Source organism: Limanda limanda, chromosome 20 (genome assembly GCF_963576545.1).
Source record: "Limanda limanda chromosome 20, fLimLim1.1, whole genome shotgun sequence".
NCBI lineage: Eukaryota > Metazoa > Chordata > Actinopteri > Pleuronectiformes > Pleuronectidae > Limanda > Limanda limanda.
The window spans coordinates 2,573,827-2,594,335 of record NC_083655.1 but is presented as its reverse complement, the minus strand read 5'-3'; the positions used below and the strand labels follow the sequence as shown (position 1 = coordinate 2,594,335).

Sequence of the window (20,509 nt, the reverse complement as noted above, 5' to 3'; positions counted from 1 at the left end):
ACCCCAGAGACTAGTTTGAGAGTTTCAGCTTTGCAGTGCTCAGGGCTCTCGGGGACCAATCAGATGTCTGGGGCCAATGGTTCAGTGTGAGCAGTCAGGTCAAAGCTTTGCAGTGTGACCACACAAATCCTGAGCTGAATCTCTCCATTGCAGAGGAATGAATCTTTTTCTTGAATTGTCTGCAATGAACCAGTGATTTTAAAATCCTCATTTGTCTTATTGTGATTTTCTGGTCTCTTCTCTTCTGGGACTTCAAGGTTTTATAGGATATTTGTAAAGTCCTCTTCACATCGAACTCTTCAGATTGTCAACAATCCCATGACTTTACCATATGTGGGCGTGGTGCAGTACACAGGCTCCTCCTCCTCTTGCCGGTGAGACTCTTGGTCCAGGAAGGAGTTCGGTGACTCGGAGCGTTTAGCGAGGCTGACGACGCCATGGTTACGAGAGGCTTCGTCTCCAGATAAGGCTCCCGTCTCGTCTCTATGGCAACAGCGGAGGCGCAATTACCAGGAAAAAGAGAAAATCTGTACATCAAATTCAGAGCAGCTCTCCTCTGTCTATGTCTTTGTTCTACGTGTTATAAAATGATGTTTTATCCTTGACACAGAGACACGGTACCTGGGTGTGTACGGCTCAGCGGGCGGGGGGGGGATGTAGAGGTCGTGGAGGGCCGAGGTCTTGGTGGGCGTGCCTGAGGGTGTGCCGGAGCCGCTGCCTGGACTTCTGGTTGGCTGAAGACAAGAACAACAAATAAACAACACACAACACAACTGTCTGAGACAACAAACAAGTGATGTAGTCAGAAGAAGCAGATTCAAGTTTAGACAAAAGACACATTACACATATTCATAGATACCAGAGCCTTAAATATGCTGATTTTATTCATCAGAATCCATTAATCACTCCCTGGGAAATTGGTGAAAATGTCAAAAACATGTCCTATTTAACAAAGTAAAAGAAAGTGAAATTGAATGGGCTCCTTCTCAGCCCATGACCCATCCTTCCACTTAGTTTTTTGAAAATATATTGAGTAGGTTTTGCATAATCCAGCTCACAAACAAAGATATAAGATCCATGCTGGAGGTGGATGTGGCATCGGAGGTTTTCCCTCGTGTTTGTGATTGTGCAGATAATATGAGTTAATGATGATATGTCTCATAATTCACCGGAGCATGGGGGAATGTGGGTGGAGGCTTGTCATCAGCGTTCCCTTCCCATTCAGTCCGGTGCGTTTCAGCTGGCAAACCAGAAACCACGCTGAGCCACAGAACCCTGACCTAATTACACACTTCGCCTGCCGCCGTGGGGGGAGCACGAGCACCACCGGGACTCATGTGGGCCAGCGTGGCGCTTTAATAAAGTCTATAAAAGGTAGAGCTGGCCCCACCTGAAGAGCCAGGGGTTTCCAGCGCATGTTCTTCAGCAGCGCGGGGGCGGAGCTCAGCGTGCTCTGCGGACGCTTCTTCAGGGTCAGGGACACCACGCCTTTATCGGACCTCAGCGAGCCCACCAGGTTACGCAGCTGCCAGCCCACCTGTGGATGGGAGGGGACAGTGGGAAATATCTTGATCTGGATAACGAAGAATAAAAACCACAACCCTGAGTTATACACAGTGTTTGTGTTCTGGAGTTCTGTCCACGTCGTGATCCGATCGGGCTTGTTGAGCCTTCTGCGCCAGGCAAATGGGTGTGGAGGTGGAGTCTATCTATAGAGCTTTCATGTGATGTAACCTGCCCTCAATGCAAAAACAATCGCTTCTTATCATTTATTCCTCCTCATTTCAAGGCACTTTTTTGCACAGAACTGTAACAACGCTTCTGTTTGTGGGAGATTTGTGACCAAAAACATCCTGGAGACAAGAACAGGAACAGGTTGTTTGTTGTTGGAGGCAATAACTTTCTCATTAAAACCAAGGAGCAGCTCTTTAAATTGCATTTGCTCCACTGATCTGAGATGTGATCGTGATGCAGCCGGAGCTGCAGGAAGGGTCAGAGGATCTGATTACGTTAACAGAAATGCACGATGCGTCTTCACCTTGTGAACTAAGGGCACAATCTGCAACACAGATCCGAACAGAGCGGTGGCTCAACCAATAAACGTCAACACGCCCAGATTTAAACGAGATGCATCAGCAGGGATTTATCTTTTCTGATGATGTTAACTTTCAACTCTGCAAACAAAAAGATACGTTGGTATGTTTTTCCTGCTGTGACGTCGGTGCTTCAGATCTCTAACAGCAGCAAAACAGTCAAAACGACTTAATCAGCAGCAAAAAACATATTCATAATGAAAATATATATTTAAACACACAGACACACACTGTAGGAAACCCACCACAGTCTGGTGATTGACTTGAATGACTTCATCTCCTGCATGGATCTTCTTACAGCGGTCGGCTGGAGACTACAGAGCCAGAGAGAGAGAGAGAGAGAGAGTGAGAGAGAGAGAGAGAGAGAGGCAACAGAAAACCATGAAATGATCTAAACTTATCGATCTCTGAACACAATAGAGGGCAAGTTTCACAACAGATCGCACTTAGAAGGTTGTAACACAACAGAGGAGACGCCTCGAGGAGTCGTCCCTTGAGTTGGTCCAGCTTTAAATATCAGTTCTGCAGATATTCAGAGGGAGACTCTGTTTTGTTTATCATACGATCTCGGTCTGGAGGTAAATCTATTTCACCGGGTATTTATTTATGTAACAGATTCAGCGATGATGAGTGTTTGGCTGTAATAAACGATGTGAAGGGTTTTGATCCTCTCACCCCTTCAGTGGTTCCTGTGATCACGTGCAGGCCGTCGTAGGTCGACTTGATGTACATTCCCTGATGGACAGAAGAACAGAAAAGAAGAAGGTTTTGTTAAAATCAGGTCAACAAGGAACAAGTCCACGAATTTTAACTTAATTTTGAGAAATTCGGCAAACCAGTTCAAAGTCAAACAGGGTCATTACCAGTCCGTCAGAGGATTTGATGTTGGTGAGGTGAACCAGCTCCAGATGAGCCGACTGGGAAACCAGAGGATCTGAGGACACACACACGATGTGCTCACACACCTCGGACAGGGTCTTACACTGCAGAGAAGAAGAAGAAGAAGAAGAAGACGTTAAAAACAGGTTCACTGGTTCTGCTTTATTAACAAAACACAATATGAAAAACTTGTAACTCAGATTTGTCAAAATAAGACTTTCTTAAATAATCACTGGTCTTGTTTCTTTATATATTTAAATGTTTTATGTATTATGATTTCCTCCATATGTCGATACAACAGCTGCAACAGCTCTGGTTGACTACTGATGATTGTCGTAGCATTTTAAAGGGTTAGTTCAAATAACGTAAAGAGTAAGTAATATTAAGTAAAAGTAACCTTAGTTCTTTTCTGCAGATGATGATCTGCTTTCAGTATTTCTGCCTCCACACTAACATAATGAAGTTGAATATTTGAAGTATATAATAAAGTGCAATATAGGAAGTGATCAGATTAAGAAAATAATAATGTCTTGTTCATTTTTCAGCAAAGATTTTAGAGTGACATGCAGTAGGTGTGAGTTTATTCTAACACTCACTTGTGATACTCATCATGTTTTGGATTTTTGCAGCAGGTGCAGAACCGATTTTTATTTTCTCCTCATTATATAAAAATAATCTCCATCTTGTTCCACCGCAGGCACGTCAACTCGTCGTAATGAGGCTCAGGTGGAACTAACCACAGAGGCGCCGGCGCCGGTTCAGCCATTACTGCGCCGCACCGCAGCAATTAGTGATGTTATTAGAGACACCTGTGTCTGCTGCGAAAAGGTCAATTAAACGTACGCGTCTCTTCAGGAAGCGCCGACCCAGAGAGGACGGGACCTGGGTTCTCCTCTGGGAGGAGGAGTCGCTGATGAGTCTCTTAAATGTGATTTAAGTTTAACAGACTTTTTATTATATTGGGATGGAAACGAATAATACAAATAATTCAAATCCTGCACAAGGAAAACTAACGGTATCTGCACAATAAGGATTCATTCCAATTCCAATTCATGTTTCTTGTTTTATGTTTGAGAACATGACACTTAAAAAATCAGTTTTTGAAATAACATGTAAATAAAAGCCAATAGCAGCACTCACATTGTTTTTTTTTTAAGATGTCGGTGCAAGAGAATTTCCAATATTTGAAGTAAAGTGTGAGAACCTCAAAACGGTACTGAAGTACACCACTGTTTGTTCCATCCAGGCCAGGCTAGCTGTTTCCCTCTGCTTACAGTATCTATGCTAAGCTACGCTAATCACCTCCTGGCAGTAGAAAAGTTTAAATGAATTTTAAAATGCTACTGCAATCACCGATCATATTCATTGAAAGACAAGAACAAGAGCTTTAGTTTCTGTTTGTCAATATAAGAATGAAATTGTAGTAACAGAATAAAAATAAAAATGGAAGATTCCCATCAACAGAGCAAATAAGCGACATCTGGCCGAGGAAGCAGGACTCACCACATGAAGGATTTTGTTCTCCGTCTCAAACACGGTACAGTCCTGAGGGACAAGCAGAATTTAATGTAGCGCAAGCAGAACATCCTGTCTTGCACACGCACACACTGACACACAAACACAAAAACACAAAAACACACACCACCCCATCCTGCTGCCACTTCTGTGCACTGTCTGGGCCGCACACTGCTGAACCGCACACCTGCACACACTCTCGTCTGTACCCTCGAAGACAAAAACACGCCCACACAAACAAACACATTTATCTTTTTATTCTCTCACACACACACACACACAAACACACAACACACAACACAACAGCCATGCAAAAGACAGAAGGTAAAGACGTAAATAGCAAAGACTCATTCAAGGATGCAGCAATAGAGTCTGAGGCTGCTGCATCACACACAGACACACACACACACACACACACACACACACACACACACACTCACACACACACACACACACACAGACACACACACACTGTTCTTTGGGGGATATGACAACCCTCTGCCTCAGACTTGAAGTAGAGGAGAATAAGAGCTATCAGTCTTCAAAAATACACACACACACACACAGCGAACACACACACACACACCCACACACACACACACACACACAAACAATTGCACACACCTGCTGTACAATGGTGGTGAGCTCCAGGCAGAGCTGAATGACATTATTTCGGGTTACTGAGTAGTCTGCCACTGCAGCAAACGGAGACCTGGGAGGAAGAGATAACACACCGGTGTGTCTCATAATGATTCTGCTGCATTAGATAATGCACAGCGAGAGACGGACAGCAGCATTGTTAGAGAGAGGGGGGGGGGGGGGCAGGCACACAAACACATGACAACAGTGTCTATACACACAAACACAAGAAGTGGAAGTCAGTGGTGGATTTCGTGGAAGTTGTGTACGACTCGGTCAGTTTTCAAGCAAAGCTACTGAACATCTGCTGCTTCCTGTTTCTTCAATCTAACATTTGCGGCTTTGATTTTTCATCGTGAAATCAGGAACCAGCGTTTAGAGGTGGCCTCGTCCAATCAGCGGGCTGCCAATCACCCCGAGATGTCAATCAAACCAACCCACCCCCACCCAGACCTGCCACTGATATCTAATTAATTATGAAATTATTTTCAGAAAACACTGATTAGAAGGAGCAGATTGAGGTATAACTCTTTAAGGTAACTTCCGCTTTAGTGTTACTTATTAGACCTGGATTCTACCTTGAGTTTTATACACACTCTGTGGTTGCAACCTTGCTTTTTCAGCTATAAATTGATAATTGGGGGATTAATAAATTATAAATACAATCATGAATTGTTTATTATTTATAGTTTTTCTCAAAAGATTTCAGACAAGACAAAAACTGCAGTTTATAGCCTTTCAAAATTTAGATTTTCTGCCTTTCAGTTTTATAAACTTAATATATTTGGTATTTTACAATTTGTCGGATATAATAAGACATTTGAAGCCTTTGATTTACAGGAACAGGGGAAATTAATGCTCCTCAGGATTTTCCTCCATTTTATTATTCCATTAAGAAACTAATCTGCACATTAATCAATAATGAAAATAATCACAAGTTGTAAACACAACTTTCACCCTACAATAAAAAACGCGTCTTCATAATAAACATCCCTAAACCTGGAAGAGCTGCACGTGTGCACCAGCCTCAGATTGCATTCCACCTAATTAACCACTACAGTTAATTAAAATGATTAATGTTCTGTCCAATGTGAATATGCTCAATGTTTACAAGGTCAGAAAAATGTCAAATACAGCGGCCTCAGTCTCAGAGAAAGAGCTGCTGTTCCCTGGTCTGTGGACAAAGGCTCTAAATGTCCAGAATAAACATTAATTCTCACAAAAGAAGAAATGTAAAGTGATATCAGTGTGAGCACTGCAGGCAGACCCGGGGGAACACTGGAGAAAACACCCTCTCGACGTCGAGCCTCTTGAAACTCACAGCAGGGAAGAGGACACGGCTCCGGTGGATGAATGAAGCTGCATTAGTGAAGCAGGTAAATGGGCCACCCTGTTCCCAGCGCTCCAATTTACACAGCTCCCTCTGACTACTTATCATCTCAACCCAGGGGTCGGAAACAAACAAACAGAGAGGAGCCCAGCTTAGGCCTGGATGTTCTTTTGACTAAAGCAAACTGAAGGACGGAAACGTTATAGGTCCACTTTGGATTTATTATGCTTAACAGTACTTTGCCACTGGCATCATCCGTGTTTATCGTGTTTTCGATGAAGAGCGAACATTCTGCCGTCAAGTTCGTGTTTCATAAAATCCCATTTTCCTGAGAGAAGAAGGTTTTGATATGAGGGTCTCTGTGCAATCACAAGGTTTCCTAATGGGGCCCCTGGTGTATTGTAACATAATAGACTATTCAGGTGTGAACCGGGTGCGAGCGATAAGGAAATGTGCTGCTAATGATTTCATGCACACACAATGGGACCAATGCATGTAAAGTGTTTCTGATACACAAAGTCATTACGATAACACAACTCACATTCAGGCTAATGTACATTATGGCTACAAAAAACAATTTGGTGATAAAATGACACCCAGAGACACGCACCATTACTTTCACGTCATTGTTCTAGAGACCCAGATAAAAATTCGGCCACAGCCTCTCGTGTATGATTTATCTGTGATGTGTGTGTGTGATTTGGGTCATCAGTATTGAGGCTGAGTGCTATATATACGCAGGACCTAAGGCTACACAGACTGTTTGCTCACGATCAGCCTCCAACCCGAGACAACACTCGGAAAACGCTGCTCCGATGATCCAGCGAGAGAAATACCTGCGTCTGACACGTCAGGCAAACGTACTTAAGGTCAATTAGGTCACGGAAAAACCTTTTGCACCCGATTGCCCCCATTGCTGTCGAATCTAGTGCCACAATCAGGTCAGATCTGAAAACTCGGACATGATTCATGATTTGTTTTTATTCAGCGGGACGAACGCGTTCTGAGGTCGTCAACTCCGACCTCTAATGTGAGCAGACGTCCATAAATCCACTGAACAGCAGATCTCAGAGACGACTCTTCTAGCAGCCAATTATCTGGCAACACAGCGACATTACATATCTCCGTTGTAATAACACAATTCAGCATCAGTTTGGAGTCTGGGGTCACATGACATGGAAATATCTGATTTATGAAATATGAATTATCATATACAATAGAGGACACACATTTTTCTGGGAAATAATCGGAGAAAACCCAATTTAAAGGAAACAACCTTAAACTAAAAGGTCAAACAACAAGTTCCTCTCGTCCCTCTGAGGAGAAAACAAGGACATAATAGAGATTTCTGCTCGATACAGATCTGAACACATCTTTCCCTTTTTCCAGTGGTGAATATCAAGTGCATGTAAAAGCCATAGTACACCTGAAGATTCCCCAAATAGAAAAATGAGTCACTGTTCTCCTCCTCCTCCACATCATCTGATACTTGAAATTCTAACAAAGTGAGTTCATGACTTACACAAGACAAAAGCTTGGCAGGGCCGACGCTCGGTGACTCACACACTTGACACTTGTGTGTGTGCGTCCCAGAATATCATCACGTTAATTCTGAGTTACTCGTCAGTGGGTATTATCGATTCAGTCGATACCACTCAGCCCTGTCCTCCACACTGGACGGGAAATTTATAGTCTCCTCATCTACTATATCGGTTACAAATAGAACTACAACTGCATTTTGAGGCAATCAGCAGAACACACCACACGTTAAACCCCAGTCTGCCTGGTCCTGTTATTAATTCATAGGCAGACGCTTTCAAATATGCACATAAAGAAGAAAATGAGGAGTTCAAAGACGCAGAAACACGACTTCCAATTTCAGTCGTCGTTGCAGAGATGAACCCACTTTCCTCCCCGACAGCTACAGAGAGGACGGGTTCTCCTCCTGCTCTGCTCGGCGGTCTGATGTCTGCGCGGAGACGAAGATTGTGTTCGTCACCACAAAGGAAGAGGAAAGTTCATACTGTAGATTTAAAGAGACATCGGGGGGGTCGGAGGGAGCGGGAGAAAAGAGAAATCATCGGCAACGTATCCGAGGGAGATAAGAGTTCATTTGTAACTCGCTCTGTGCTGAGTTGTAAACCCATTAGGGGGGGGACAACGCAGATTAGGGCCCTAACATGCATGGAAATCATAACCTTTTCTACATCGTTAGTGTCAACTAATGAATTCAGCACATCGCCCACCACGCGGCTTTTATTCCTTTTATCCCGCTTGTTTCCCTTGCTCATTTGCTATTCTTCAGCAGTGGAAATCGATTCCAGGAGATGATGTTCCACTGGAATGAAAGCTGCTCTACGATCGTACGCTTGTTAAATCTGCTCGTGTGACCTCCCGCAGCTGGAAAACGCTTGTTCCTCCACATTCGGTTTGTGAGAGCAGCGAGCGCAGAGCCGCAGATCTGTGGAGTCTCTCTCTCTCGCTCGATGTCGCTTTGCCATCACAGTGGCATCGCTCTGCGTGGGCGACCCCGTGTGCACTTGCATTAAGTGTGTGTCAGTGCGTGTGGAAGCGTGACGGCGTGCGTGTGTTTGTGCGAGTGTGCGTGGGTGTGATTGTGGACATGACTGCATCTTTTTTATACGCGTGTGTGTGTGTGTGTGTTGTGTGTGTCTAAATGGCCGGAGGACAGATGTGGGTGCCTGGCATTTCTAGAACCGATGTCAGAGACCTTTAGTTCAGTATCTGCTGTGTGTGTCGTGTGCAGGAGATCTCGGCGTGTCATGAATAAATGAAGTGACAGAGAAGACGGGAGCGAAGGAGAGAGAAGGAAAAACATGGTGAGAAAAGGGTCTGACATGATCCCTTTGAAAAAGAAACATATTTCTAAAAAGATGTCAACAAGCAGCAGCTGCAGGAGAGCCGGTGAACACAGAAGCATATGGTAGAAAAAACACATACATTCACCAGTGCTGGATCAAAGACAGATCAAAGACAGAGAAGACATTAATCAGGAAGATTAATAACGATATTTCAAAAAAAATGTAGTAGTTAATTAACTCATTTTGACTTTAACATGTAGAAAATAATAAAAACCTGAAAATACTTACATTTAAGAGCCCAAAACCACTCATATGAGATGTTGATTTTTAGAATATTATATAATATCTAGAAATAAACAATATTTTTGGGAATATCCTAATCTGCACAAATTTGCTGTGTATAACAGTCCATTTATATCCTTGTATAGTGTATCTCAGATTGTAGTTTACTTATCTATCTATCCATCAATCAAACATGGTTGTCCAGTATTACTTTAGTTTAAAACTTATGTTTATTTATGAAAAAGTTTGGGAACCATCTTTATCTAGATTCACTGCTCTGGCCTCCTTGTGCTGGATTAAATTTTATTTCTCTTTGGACGTTGGAGGCTGTGGGTGGATCACGTTTCCTGAGGGAGTTTTCTTTCTTCTTATGTTTGCTTAAGGAGAAGTTTGGTGTTTCGTAGACAAACAACACTTTGCTGATTTGTATTCATGGAGCCTCACTCACTGTCTGAAGGTCTGTTGTTCTTTATTCAACTGACAAACAACAATCTGATGTCCCTCAGTGACAAAGCAAATAAAGAACAAATAGTTGACTGGTTGACTTGTAGGTTGAATAATTGATTGACTGGCTGGTTGATTGATTGACTGGTTTCATGAATGGTTGATTGCCTGGTTGAATAATTGATTGGCTGGTTGTAGACTGGTTGACTAGTTGATTGACTGGTTGTTTGACTGGTTGATTAACTGGCTGGTTGGTTGATTGACTGATTGATTGACTGATTGATTGACTGGTCGGTTGGTTGACTGGTTGATTGACTGATTGGTTTATTGCCTGTTTGTTTGAATGGTTGGTTGATTGACTGGTTTCATGAATGGTTGATTGCCTGGTTGAATAATTGATTGGCTGGTTGGTTGATTGACTGGTTGTAGACTGGTTGACTAGTTGATTGACTGATTGTTTGAGTGGTTGTTTGACTGGTTGATTAACTGGTTGGTTTATTGACTGGTTGGTTGACTGGCTGGTTGGTTGATTGACTGATTGTTTTACTGGTTGTTTGACTGGTCGGTTGATTGACTGGTTGATTGATTGACTGATTGACTGGTCGGTTGGTTGATTGGCTGGTTGGTTGACTGGTTGATTGACTGATTGGTTTATTGACTGCTTGTTTGACTGGTTTCATGACTGGTTGGTTGACTGGTTGGTTAACTGGTTGGCTGTTGACTGGTTGATTGCTCGTATTTAAAATCCAGTCTGCATTAGAACTCAACACATCATAACAAATTATGTGCATAAAAACCACAGAGAAGCAGAGTTTTTGTTTTTCACCTGTCCAGCCAGGCGAGCAGGCTCTTGGCGGCGGTGATGAGGTCGACCACAGAGGTCAGCAGATCGTTGGGCAGCCGCCGCGAGGACCTGCTCTCTGATTGGCTGCTTCTGCGGCGACCGGAGATGAAGTTCTGCAGGTTTTTGGCCGAGGCACCGAGTTTGTGAGCCAGAGTCCTGACGCTCTCCGTCTCCAGACCGGAGTTCTGAACCCGCACAGACACAGGGAGAAACAGAGGAACTCAAACCCCAGACAGGGAACCAGGAAATGTAGATTCTTATTTGTCAACATGTTTACCAGGTTTCTTAAGAAGTCGGCTGCATGTTAGAACTTGATATTTTATATTTAGAGGAGATAGAGAGAGAGAGAGAGAGAGAGTCATCATGCTGACTGCAACGAGGCAGTGGCAGAGGAGGAGTATTACTTTGAATTTCAGAGGGAAATGTACTTTTTACCCTCCCACATTTATTAGACAGCTATGCAGCTTAGTATTTTCTATTATTTATTTCATTTTCACCTTAAAACCACAGTTAGCTTTTATAAATATGATGATTTGTTATAGATGTGGTGTCTAGAAACCAACAGCCACAGCATGAAAATGGTGCTCATGTTGTTATCAGTAAAAATATTATAATACATACAATTGAAATTGGTACTCTGCTATTATAACTTCAGTTTTTATAGTCATTTTTATTAACTCAACAAAACAAAGCATTGAATAACACACAGTATGTACACAATGCAATAATGGATGTGATTAACTTGTCACATTCTGAATTTAGTAATAATTGACTTGTGTACTTGTTTAACCTTTTTTATTTTACTTAATACATTGGGAAGTGCTTAAGGATACCTTTTTTTTTAAAGTTAGGATCTTGCATTTGAACAAGACATGATATTCCTCTCTTTTACAGATCCAGGTCTTTGCAACTATCACTTATATTCAGGATGTTTTGACTCATTAAGTTAGAAGCAGCTTCTCTGTAGCACTGTAACTCTTTGTGGAAGTGACAATTGGGAGATTAACAGATAAAACGCAAGATGCTGCAGATTTACTTCCTGCAGCATCGAGGCAGAACAATAAGGTTTCGGCTGTAAAACAGTCCAGTGCAGCTCTGCAGCCAAACTACAAAACAAGCAAACTCACCAGAGCGCAGAGCAAGTCCACGGCCTCCAGGATGAGCTCCTGGTGTCCGATCCGAGAAACTCCCAGTTCCTCCAGCTCGGCGTGGCTGATCCTCAGCAGCCGCTCCCCACACACCCCCCCGCGCTCAAACACACACACGTACTGCTGCAGGCAGTCGTCCAGACCTGGAGCAAACACACACATTGTCAAAGTCAGGGCTGCTGCACACCAGAGGATTCTCATGTCCTGAATCGATTTTAAAAACGTGGGGAACATAACGACAGATTTAAAAAGATAAAAAATAAAGAGTTGACAAGGGCGTTAGTCGAGCTACATATTATTTCATCCACCTATTTACTATCTACTACATTTCAAATCAGATTTCTTCTGAAAGCCTGTTATAGTGCCATCACAGTGAGGGGTGAAGGTGCTTTTAAATCACATATAATCAAATCTATTTTTATGGCAATTATGAGAGAACACACAAGGAAGCTGGAAATGATTGGCCCCCAGGACTGGTGGTGACACTCATCCCCACAAACCCCCATCACTCTTTGTGACCCGTCCACATCTCAGACACTCTTCAACTGTGTCATTCCCCCGATCGATAATCAGACGCATCCCCTCTTGAAATTATAGGTTTCCGGCTTCACTCCACAGGCGCTAATCAGCTTCCTCTTCAATACTCGAGGCACCAGCAGTGATCCTCTTCCTCACTCTGTCTGTGGGGACGGCAGATTTCTTTTAGACTGCACGAGAGAATGTACGACATCTTTCTGCTGCGTGTTCCACCGCCTCTCAGATGATACAACAGCTGCCGTGTCACCTTTTATGAGCCATTTCAGCTTGTTTGCCGTTTTTTGCAGATTTCAACTCAACATGGCTGCAAAACCAGAGGCGGATAAGGAAGAATCACGATATCCAGTTTGCTTTAAGAGACACCGATGGGTATTTTAAGGTTTTTTGTTTCCTTCTTACTCAGCCCCTGTCCACTTAAGGACTGATGAAGATATGAGTTTAGGCCACAAAGGTTCACTAATTCAAAATTTAGAGTATAAAAGGGATTTTCATCTGAGTTTGTGCACTGTGAATTCAATTAGTCGTCTTTTGAAACTCGTCACATCTGGATTGTTAGAGTTGTGAGGCAGATTCATATTAAAAGTCTGTTGGTTCAAATGAACTATGATGTGTGAGGGGTCAGTGTTCTGTCAGTCACAGTCATCGTTGCATAAACTCTGTCCAGTTTACAGCTTTTGCCAAACTTTTAAACAACAGTTTCAGGGTTCGTGCTGTTTTTAGCTATGTGTGGTTTTTGGTGCAGAACCACTTTAATGAATCCTTTGCACTTAATTCATTTTTACGGCATCGAACTTCTACATTGTCAGCAATTTATCCTGGAAGAGAACCACTTGTGCACGCTGACCCGTGACTGCTGCTGTCCACCTGTGACCAAAACGCCAGCAAACGAGAAAATATACGACATTTTACTATAGTTCTATAAACAAAGTGGCCTCAGATCAGCAGTATTTACTGCTGCTGGAGCCAAAGGACCAAAACAAAGTCTTGTTCCTGAACCAGGAGTCAGGAGACAGGAGCAAAAGGGGTAATGGACGTCTCTGATTGTGTTGTGAGTGTGTGTGGGACAATCTCTCTACAATTGCAAGTGTGTGGGTGATCGTTGGTGTTTGTGTATGTGTGTGTGTGTGTGTGTTTGTGTTCGTCTGGCTGGAGCAGGGTTTGCTGAGTCAAAGGAAAGCAGATCAAGACAGAGCGGCTCAGCTGCAGCCCCTGGCTCCCAAAACAATGAATGTATCCAGCTTCGAACCTCTTAACAAACAGCACAACTGGCAAACACACACTTCAAACACACACACACACACACACACACACACCTCTGAGGAACGGGCATTGATTTCCCCTGCTCCAAGTCCCTGCTTTATAATACAGTCATCTATCATAACCACACTATCAAAGATGGGGAAAGAAGCAGGATGGGAAGCGAGTGGAGGAAGCAAACGAGGTTAAAAAAACAAAAAAGTCAAATGGGGAAAAAGATAAAAGCTCATAAGCCAGCTGCTAAATTGCATGCAAACGATTTCATGCACACGCAAACGCACACACACACAGACACAAACACACATGAACGCACAGCATCTCTCATCAGTGACAACCAAACAACATTTGTCAGCTTCTGCACCCTCCAAATTCTTCCTCCCCTCCCCCAATCTGAAGCAGAAGAGTTTGTAAAAGAAAAATATATATAAATGCCTGAAATCCCATCTTTATTTTAGCTGTTAAAAGATAAAATCAGCAAAGCTTTTCATGATCTTAAAATGAATAACACGGCAATCGGTTTTCAAGATTAGGAAACGTCTGTTCGACATTATCTGACTTTGCAAGGAGAAGCGACAAATTGATTCCATTATCGAAACTCGTCAAGTTGATGTGAAATCTCCAATCGCAGCTTCGTGTGGCGCATAACAATAAGACTTGATAAGAATAAAATAAATAAATAAGCCTCTCAAAGGTGATTTGTTTCTTTGCTTTTATGTTAAAGGTCATCTCAGGTTCACTCAGGGTTTGGAGAAGGGCTGCCAGGGGAGAGGGAACCAGAGCGGGACCTGTAAAAGTTGATGGATGCTCTTGGTCTAAAATCGGATTTGGGTGAGAAATGTGCACAATATCCATATGGCAATAACCTCCAGAAAAACTGTGCTGATTAAATCATAAATAACCAAATGTTGTGTGTTTCTTATTGTTAATAACAAACTGAGGCAGGAGTGAGTGCACCCATCTTAAAGGCTTAAAGCTGCCTTATTAATATATGCAGAAGAAAACAACTATTTGTGGCTTTTTCCAGCCGTATCATGTGAACCTTGTTATGTGTTGAGGAATATAAAATATTAATCAGTCGGCCTTTGAGGTGTTGCTCGGCTTTTTCCTTTTCCTCTGATACACAATCTTTAATCCTCTCATCCAACACTTATCAAGGAAGCAAATAAGCATATTCCCCAAAAGTCAAATTAGACTTTTAAACTACCCGACAGAATCAAAGCAGCCAACATGTGAAAATGTTGCTTAAATGTTCATGAATATTTATGAAAGTGAAAAACCATATCACTCTAAAAGGAGGATATTCTGCATAATGTATAATTTGCCTCATATATACAAAAATTCAGATTCTGAAAGCAGGACTTGTGCTTGTAATTGTGTGGATGAAATGATGTGGACATGCAGTTGAGCCTAGTTCCCTAACTGTCAAGGAATACGAATGGGCCTGCAGTGCCCATGGGCAAAGAACAACCCAACAGCTTTTGGGATCAAGTGAAACAACGAATACAAGACAGATCGGAGTGTCCAAAGTCAAGGGACACATCTACTTCCCTCATTGCGACAACCGAGACAAACTGAACGAGTAAACTGCAAAAGACGTTTTCAGTTTTTTTTTAGGGTCCCAAAATCCAGCAAATTCATGTTTCAAAGATCTCTACATGTGCAGTGTTCATGTTTGACTCTTTATTGGATATTAAAAATTTGTTTTTTACACCATTTTTACTCAAGTACAGCATCATAGCGCTTCTTCCTCCAACAGCCACACTTGTGTTTTATTGGGTGTTAATAGCAACTGATTTTTGAATAGAGGCAAAGCTGATTAAAACAATGTCGGCTCTCACAGTCAAAGTGTTACCACCGCTGAGAGAGACAGACAGAGGCAGACGAGAGGGGAAGATGCACATCGTGGCAAAAGTTCACTGATTATCGGCGTCGCTTATCGCTGGCGGGAAGGAGAGCGTGAACGCTGTGAGTACCGAGGAGTCCGATTGTAAGCGACGTGCACACACACCCACGCAGACAGAGACAGACACTGAAACGGTGCCGTGGAGTTAGTTCACAAAGAGGATGGCTGCTGCAGTAGAGGACGAGTTCTTCTTCTGCAGTGGTCTTGTTTTATTATTTGTTAAATTCTCCCTCACAGCCCTGACGACGCCATTTATCATCCACCTCTCCATTAGCCAGGTCAACAGCTAAATTAGCTCATTTAAAAATTGTCGTTACTTTTATCAATTTCAACTGTTTCTTTGGAGTAATACATCTTTTACCTTCAGCTCGTAGTTTTAACCTTTTACAGATTAGATTTACCTAAAATTTTCTCATGTCTAAAGAGGCATTTTTGCAAAATCATCCATTTTACTAAAACTTTCACCGATCTGACTTCTTTAGTTTGAAGATATTGTCGTTAATTGATGACTTCTGGGTTCACTAATCCCTCAGTGACTTTAAGATCCCTATTTAATTAGATTTAAATATCAATTCAAACCATTTAATCATTACTTTTAAAGGTCCAGTGTGTAAGATTAAGGTGAAAGGGATCTATTACTAATAATCCTAGCAATGTTTTTACTAGTGTTCCATCTAAATTGTATGATTTGTTGTTTTCTTTAACCTAAAATGAGCCTTTTATATTGAAATACTTTATATTTAAACACTTTATATTGAAATACTTTATATTTACTTGAGGAGTGGGTCCTCTCTACGGAGGAGGCCGCCACCCCTTTTGCTTTTTTCACATCTCTCACACACATTCCCAACGCTTGCTGAGCTGTTAGTTACACAATATGTATTTTTTTGGCTGTTGTTGTGTTGATTATTCGACTTTTTTTTATTGTTGTACGTTTAGTGAATGCAGGCGGGGGACAACTAGCCCCAGGCTGAAAATCCATCATGCAGTACAAATGCTGTTTTCCTATAAACTGATCTCCAGTGCAGTGTGAGTGTCTGTGTGGGTTCGGTGCCTAATCTCTAAAATCTCCGCATGTGCAGTATGTTTACGTGCACATCCATGTGTGTGACTGTCAGATAGTTCATGTGTGTGTTTGACTGATGCAGGAGAAGTGTGATTCATAGCTGACTCACACATTTAACTCCCACAGAGGCACACTTTTCACAACAGCAGGCGAGCCAAACTCCCACAAACACCCTCTTTCTCTCTGTCACACACACACACACACACACACACACACACACACACACACACACACACACACACACACACACATCTAATAAAACTCAATTTTGCGGTGACTTCTGGGATGTTCGAGAGTTCTATAAAAGACCTGGCCCTCTCTGTTGGGTTATGTGTCATCTGCTCCAAACACTGAAGCTTCGAACAATAAAAGTTAGACGAGCGCTCACTGTGTCCCTGAGATTTGAATCTGCAGGATGTCAGAAGCCCGGAAGCTATTTGAGGTGAGCCTGTGACAAGGGGGTTGCCAGTTTGAATCCCAATGTCAGACTGGGGAAACTCATCCATGGATAATTGATGTATTTTAGCTCTATCACATCAGTCTTGTGCCAGTGTAATTAGACAAGCAAGAAAAATAAAGAGCAAATGCCTCATGCATGAAAAGTCTTTGAAAAGTCAGCACACAGACTCCTTTGTTAAAACAAAACCAGAAAAAGGATCTTATGCAATTCACGCACATGTACTTTAAAGACCAAAGGCTAAAGCAAACAGGTCTTGAGGCAGGAGCCAGATAATGATCCATGTAGAAGACACAGATATATAAATATTCTTCCACTACAAAATGTTAGAGTTGTCAGCAAAGTGCAAGTTCATACCTGCTGAAATGCCAACAGGTGACCTTCATACATCTGTCTCCATTAGGAAAACTTTACAAAGTCCTTTACTTGGTTCTTGTTGAGTGCGCTGGCAGAACAAGGTTCGACATAATTGAACAAAACAGAAACTGTAGCCGGCGGCAGCATGTAAATGGACAGAGCCGTGTCATGCTGCCGTGACTTTTAGAGGATCGCCCGGACTCTTTGGCCTCCGAGTGACTGAAGCACTTCAGACCTAATTTCCCAAAGCACCACATGTTCACGCCGTGCACACAAATGAACCAACAAACACCGGGCCCCGGCTCTTCTGTCGGAAACTGACAAATGTTTTACATTCTCAAGAGTCTTATCGCGTCCAGCAATTAAATTCATACAGAGGAAATTAGGTAAAGTGTTCCCTGGCTTCTTGTGTGAGCCGAACATGAGGGAACAAGAATTCCCACCATTCCTTCCAATGTACAGTAGGATCTCACATTACTATTGAAGTGAGCCACTCCCATCAGCCGTGCCAACGCAACACTGTCGCCAAGTCAACAATGCCCAGACCTTTTGGCCCCAAACGTCTGTGGTATATGTGATCTGTATGTTATGGTACAAGCACACACACACGCACACACACACACACAAATACACACACACAGTATCCAAATACTGTATATCACGTTTCACCTCTGTCGCCACAGACACACCCCAGAGACCCAGAGTTAACCGAATACCACACTAAGGCATGCCACGTGTAATGTGTGTGTGTGTGTGTGTACACTGTATGGAAGTGTGTGCGTGTGTGTGTGTGCGCGTGTGTGTGCAAATGTCCGAGGACCCGGGTGGAGCCTTCTGTTCTGAGCAGGGGGGGGTGTGTGTCTGTCAGCTGTTCTGCACAGACGGTCTGAGACGAACAACTCACCATCCACCCACAAACACACATATATACCATATACACACACACACACACACACACACACACACACACACACACACACACACACACACACACGGGCAGTTATAAACACATGCCATATGCACATGATGGGTTATCAAGCGATAACCCATCCGATGATGAGGATCTGCGAAAAGTACATCATGTAAATATCCCCATTTCATTTTATTGAGGCATGTGATTCAGAATAAATTCCCTGACGTGCTTTTATAAGCATGAAACGTTGATGATGGAGATGATTCTCCATAGATGATGGAGAACACGCGACATGTTTCCTAATATAAGTTGCGTTAGTCATCTTTCTTTGGACGGGGTTGTGTTTGGTGGATCATAGAGCGATGACGCATCTCGATGCTACGTCCCAACACGTGAAAGATTTCACCGCTTTCGCTTGTAAGGTCAATAAGTCAAATTTGCATAAAAATGAATGAATAACACCTTTGATGTGTCTATAACTTTATACTAACTGGCCTGATGGGGGCGCTGTCTTTTCAGACTGCTAAAACAACTGGTCAGAAATGAACTTGAAATTGTGAAACCAGTTACATATCTTCTCCTGGTACAAAAGGAGGGATATCGTGACTTATTGACCTTATGTCCAAACCGATATAACAAAACGAATGTTCGTCCAATAGACGGAAGGTGTTTGGTCATAAAAGGGAAGATCTACAGCTTGTTGTGAAACCAACGCCAGATGACTAACAGCAAAGAAGGGACAAGGTTAGTTCATCATTTCAAGCTGACAGTTGAGCATGAGGAGAGTCGATAAATTACAGGCCTTGACATCCTGAGGAGAGAGATGTGATGTGAGAGCGACCAAACAAATCATATAATAGTCTGCATCAATATTAGAACATTTCTCCCAAATGAAGGAAAATAACCGTCCAGTTCAAGATGGCCTGTTCAGTATGTGTTTATAAAAAGTAGCACAGATCTTTGTCATGATACAATGTTAAAAAAGTGTGTTTTAATGGTGATACTGGTCCAGTGTCACGGTATAAACCTAGAGGCTGTTTCACTGTCATGGAATATCAAGATATTTACAGAGACAATAGAATCCTAAATCGGTTTCACCTTTGCTTCTCCTGCTGTGACATGTCAAAATATGTGCAGTGAAAACAGACTGGAGGTTATTATAGCTGCTGTGAATCCAAACAACTGCTAACTTTTTACAACCTGCTTTTTACGCTTGGAGGTGAATGAGAGTTTGACAGAGAGAATCTCGACGTTTAAAGACCCGACCACAAATATTGTTTTAGCACCGAGTGACACCGACTCGATAGAGTTCCTTCCGACTCTGAGGTGACTTCAGGAAATGTCAACAGCTGGAAACCTGGAGGAGATTTTTTAGGAAGTCATGACACCGTCCACTGCTTTCAACAAGAAAGACTTACAGCCTCTGAAGAATCCTTAATTGCTTTTATGAACTGAATGGACCCTTTTGAAACGACCTTCACGTCGAAGCCATTTCCGCACAAATTGGACGTATATTAATTGCTTAATGGAACTCGCAGTATTGGCAGCACGGCTAAAACTCTTAACTAAATTTAAACTAGATTCATTTAGCTAATAAATCTCCTAAATGGGCCGGTCTTCACCGAGACAGGTCTCCTCTTGGCAGGTGTGCCCGGGGGAAGCCTGGCGGATACCGACGCTGGGATGAGCCAACATACAGGTCTTTCAAATTATGTTGGCAACAAGTCAAACTGAAAATGTTTTATGAGTGGTACGTGATTGATTGGTGTGTCGTATCGTCTACGTTGGACCATTAACCACAGTAAAGATATAAAAAATGCATTGTCTAGCAGCATAATGTATTTGGGTAGCTCTGTCACGATTTGTAAAATATTAATATAGTAATTTAGGCTTTTTGTGTATTTTATATTGATTTGTTGCTCCTTACTCACTTATCACTCTTAAGATGACAGGAATGAGCATTTTTCAGAATCTCACAAGAAGCTTTAAGACTAAAAAGATGAGGAAATTTACCTCAATCCTA

General features: G+C 42.4%; 1 protein-coding gene across 1 annotated transcript in view; it reads right to left on the bottom strand.

The window, feature by feature from the left end:
* cnksr2a (connector enhancer of kinase suppressor of Ras 2a) overlaps positions 1-20,509 on the bottom strand; it is a 35,650-nt gene that overhangs the window by 12,504 nt on the left and 2,637 nt on the right. Inside the window, exons 2-11 of the mRNA XM_061093990.1 lie at positions 11,976-12,139; positions 10,831-11,033; positions 5,112-5,199; positions 4,476-4,517; positions 2,957-3,076; positions 2,769-2,828; positions 2,339-2,407; positions 1,391-1,537; positions 622-734; positions 329-483 (exon numbers count right to left, since the gene is read on the bottom strand). Coding sequence (XP_060949973.1) covers positions 329-483; positions 622-734; positions 1,391-1,537; positions 2,339-2,407; positions 2,769-2,828; positions 2,957-3,076; positions 4,476-4,517; positions 5,112-5,199; positions 10,831-11,033; positions 11,976-12,139 — 1,161 coding nt within the window. The remainder of the gene's footprint in view (positions 1-328; positions 484-621; positions 735-1,390; positions 1,538-2,338; positions 2,408-2,768; positions 2,829-2,956; positions 3,077-4,475; positions 4,518-5,111; positions 5,200-10,830; positions 11,034-11,975; positions 12,140-20,509) is intronic.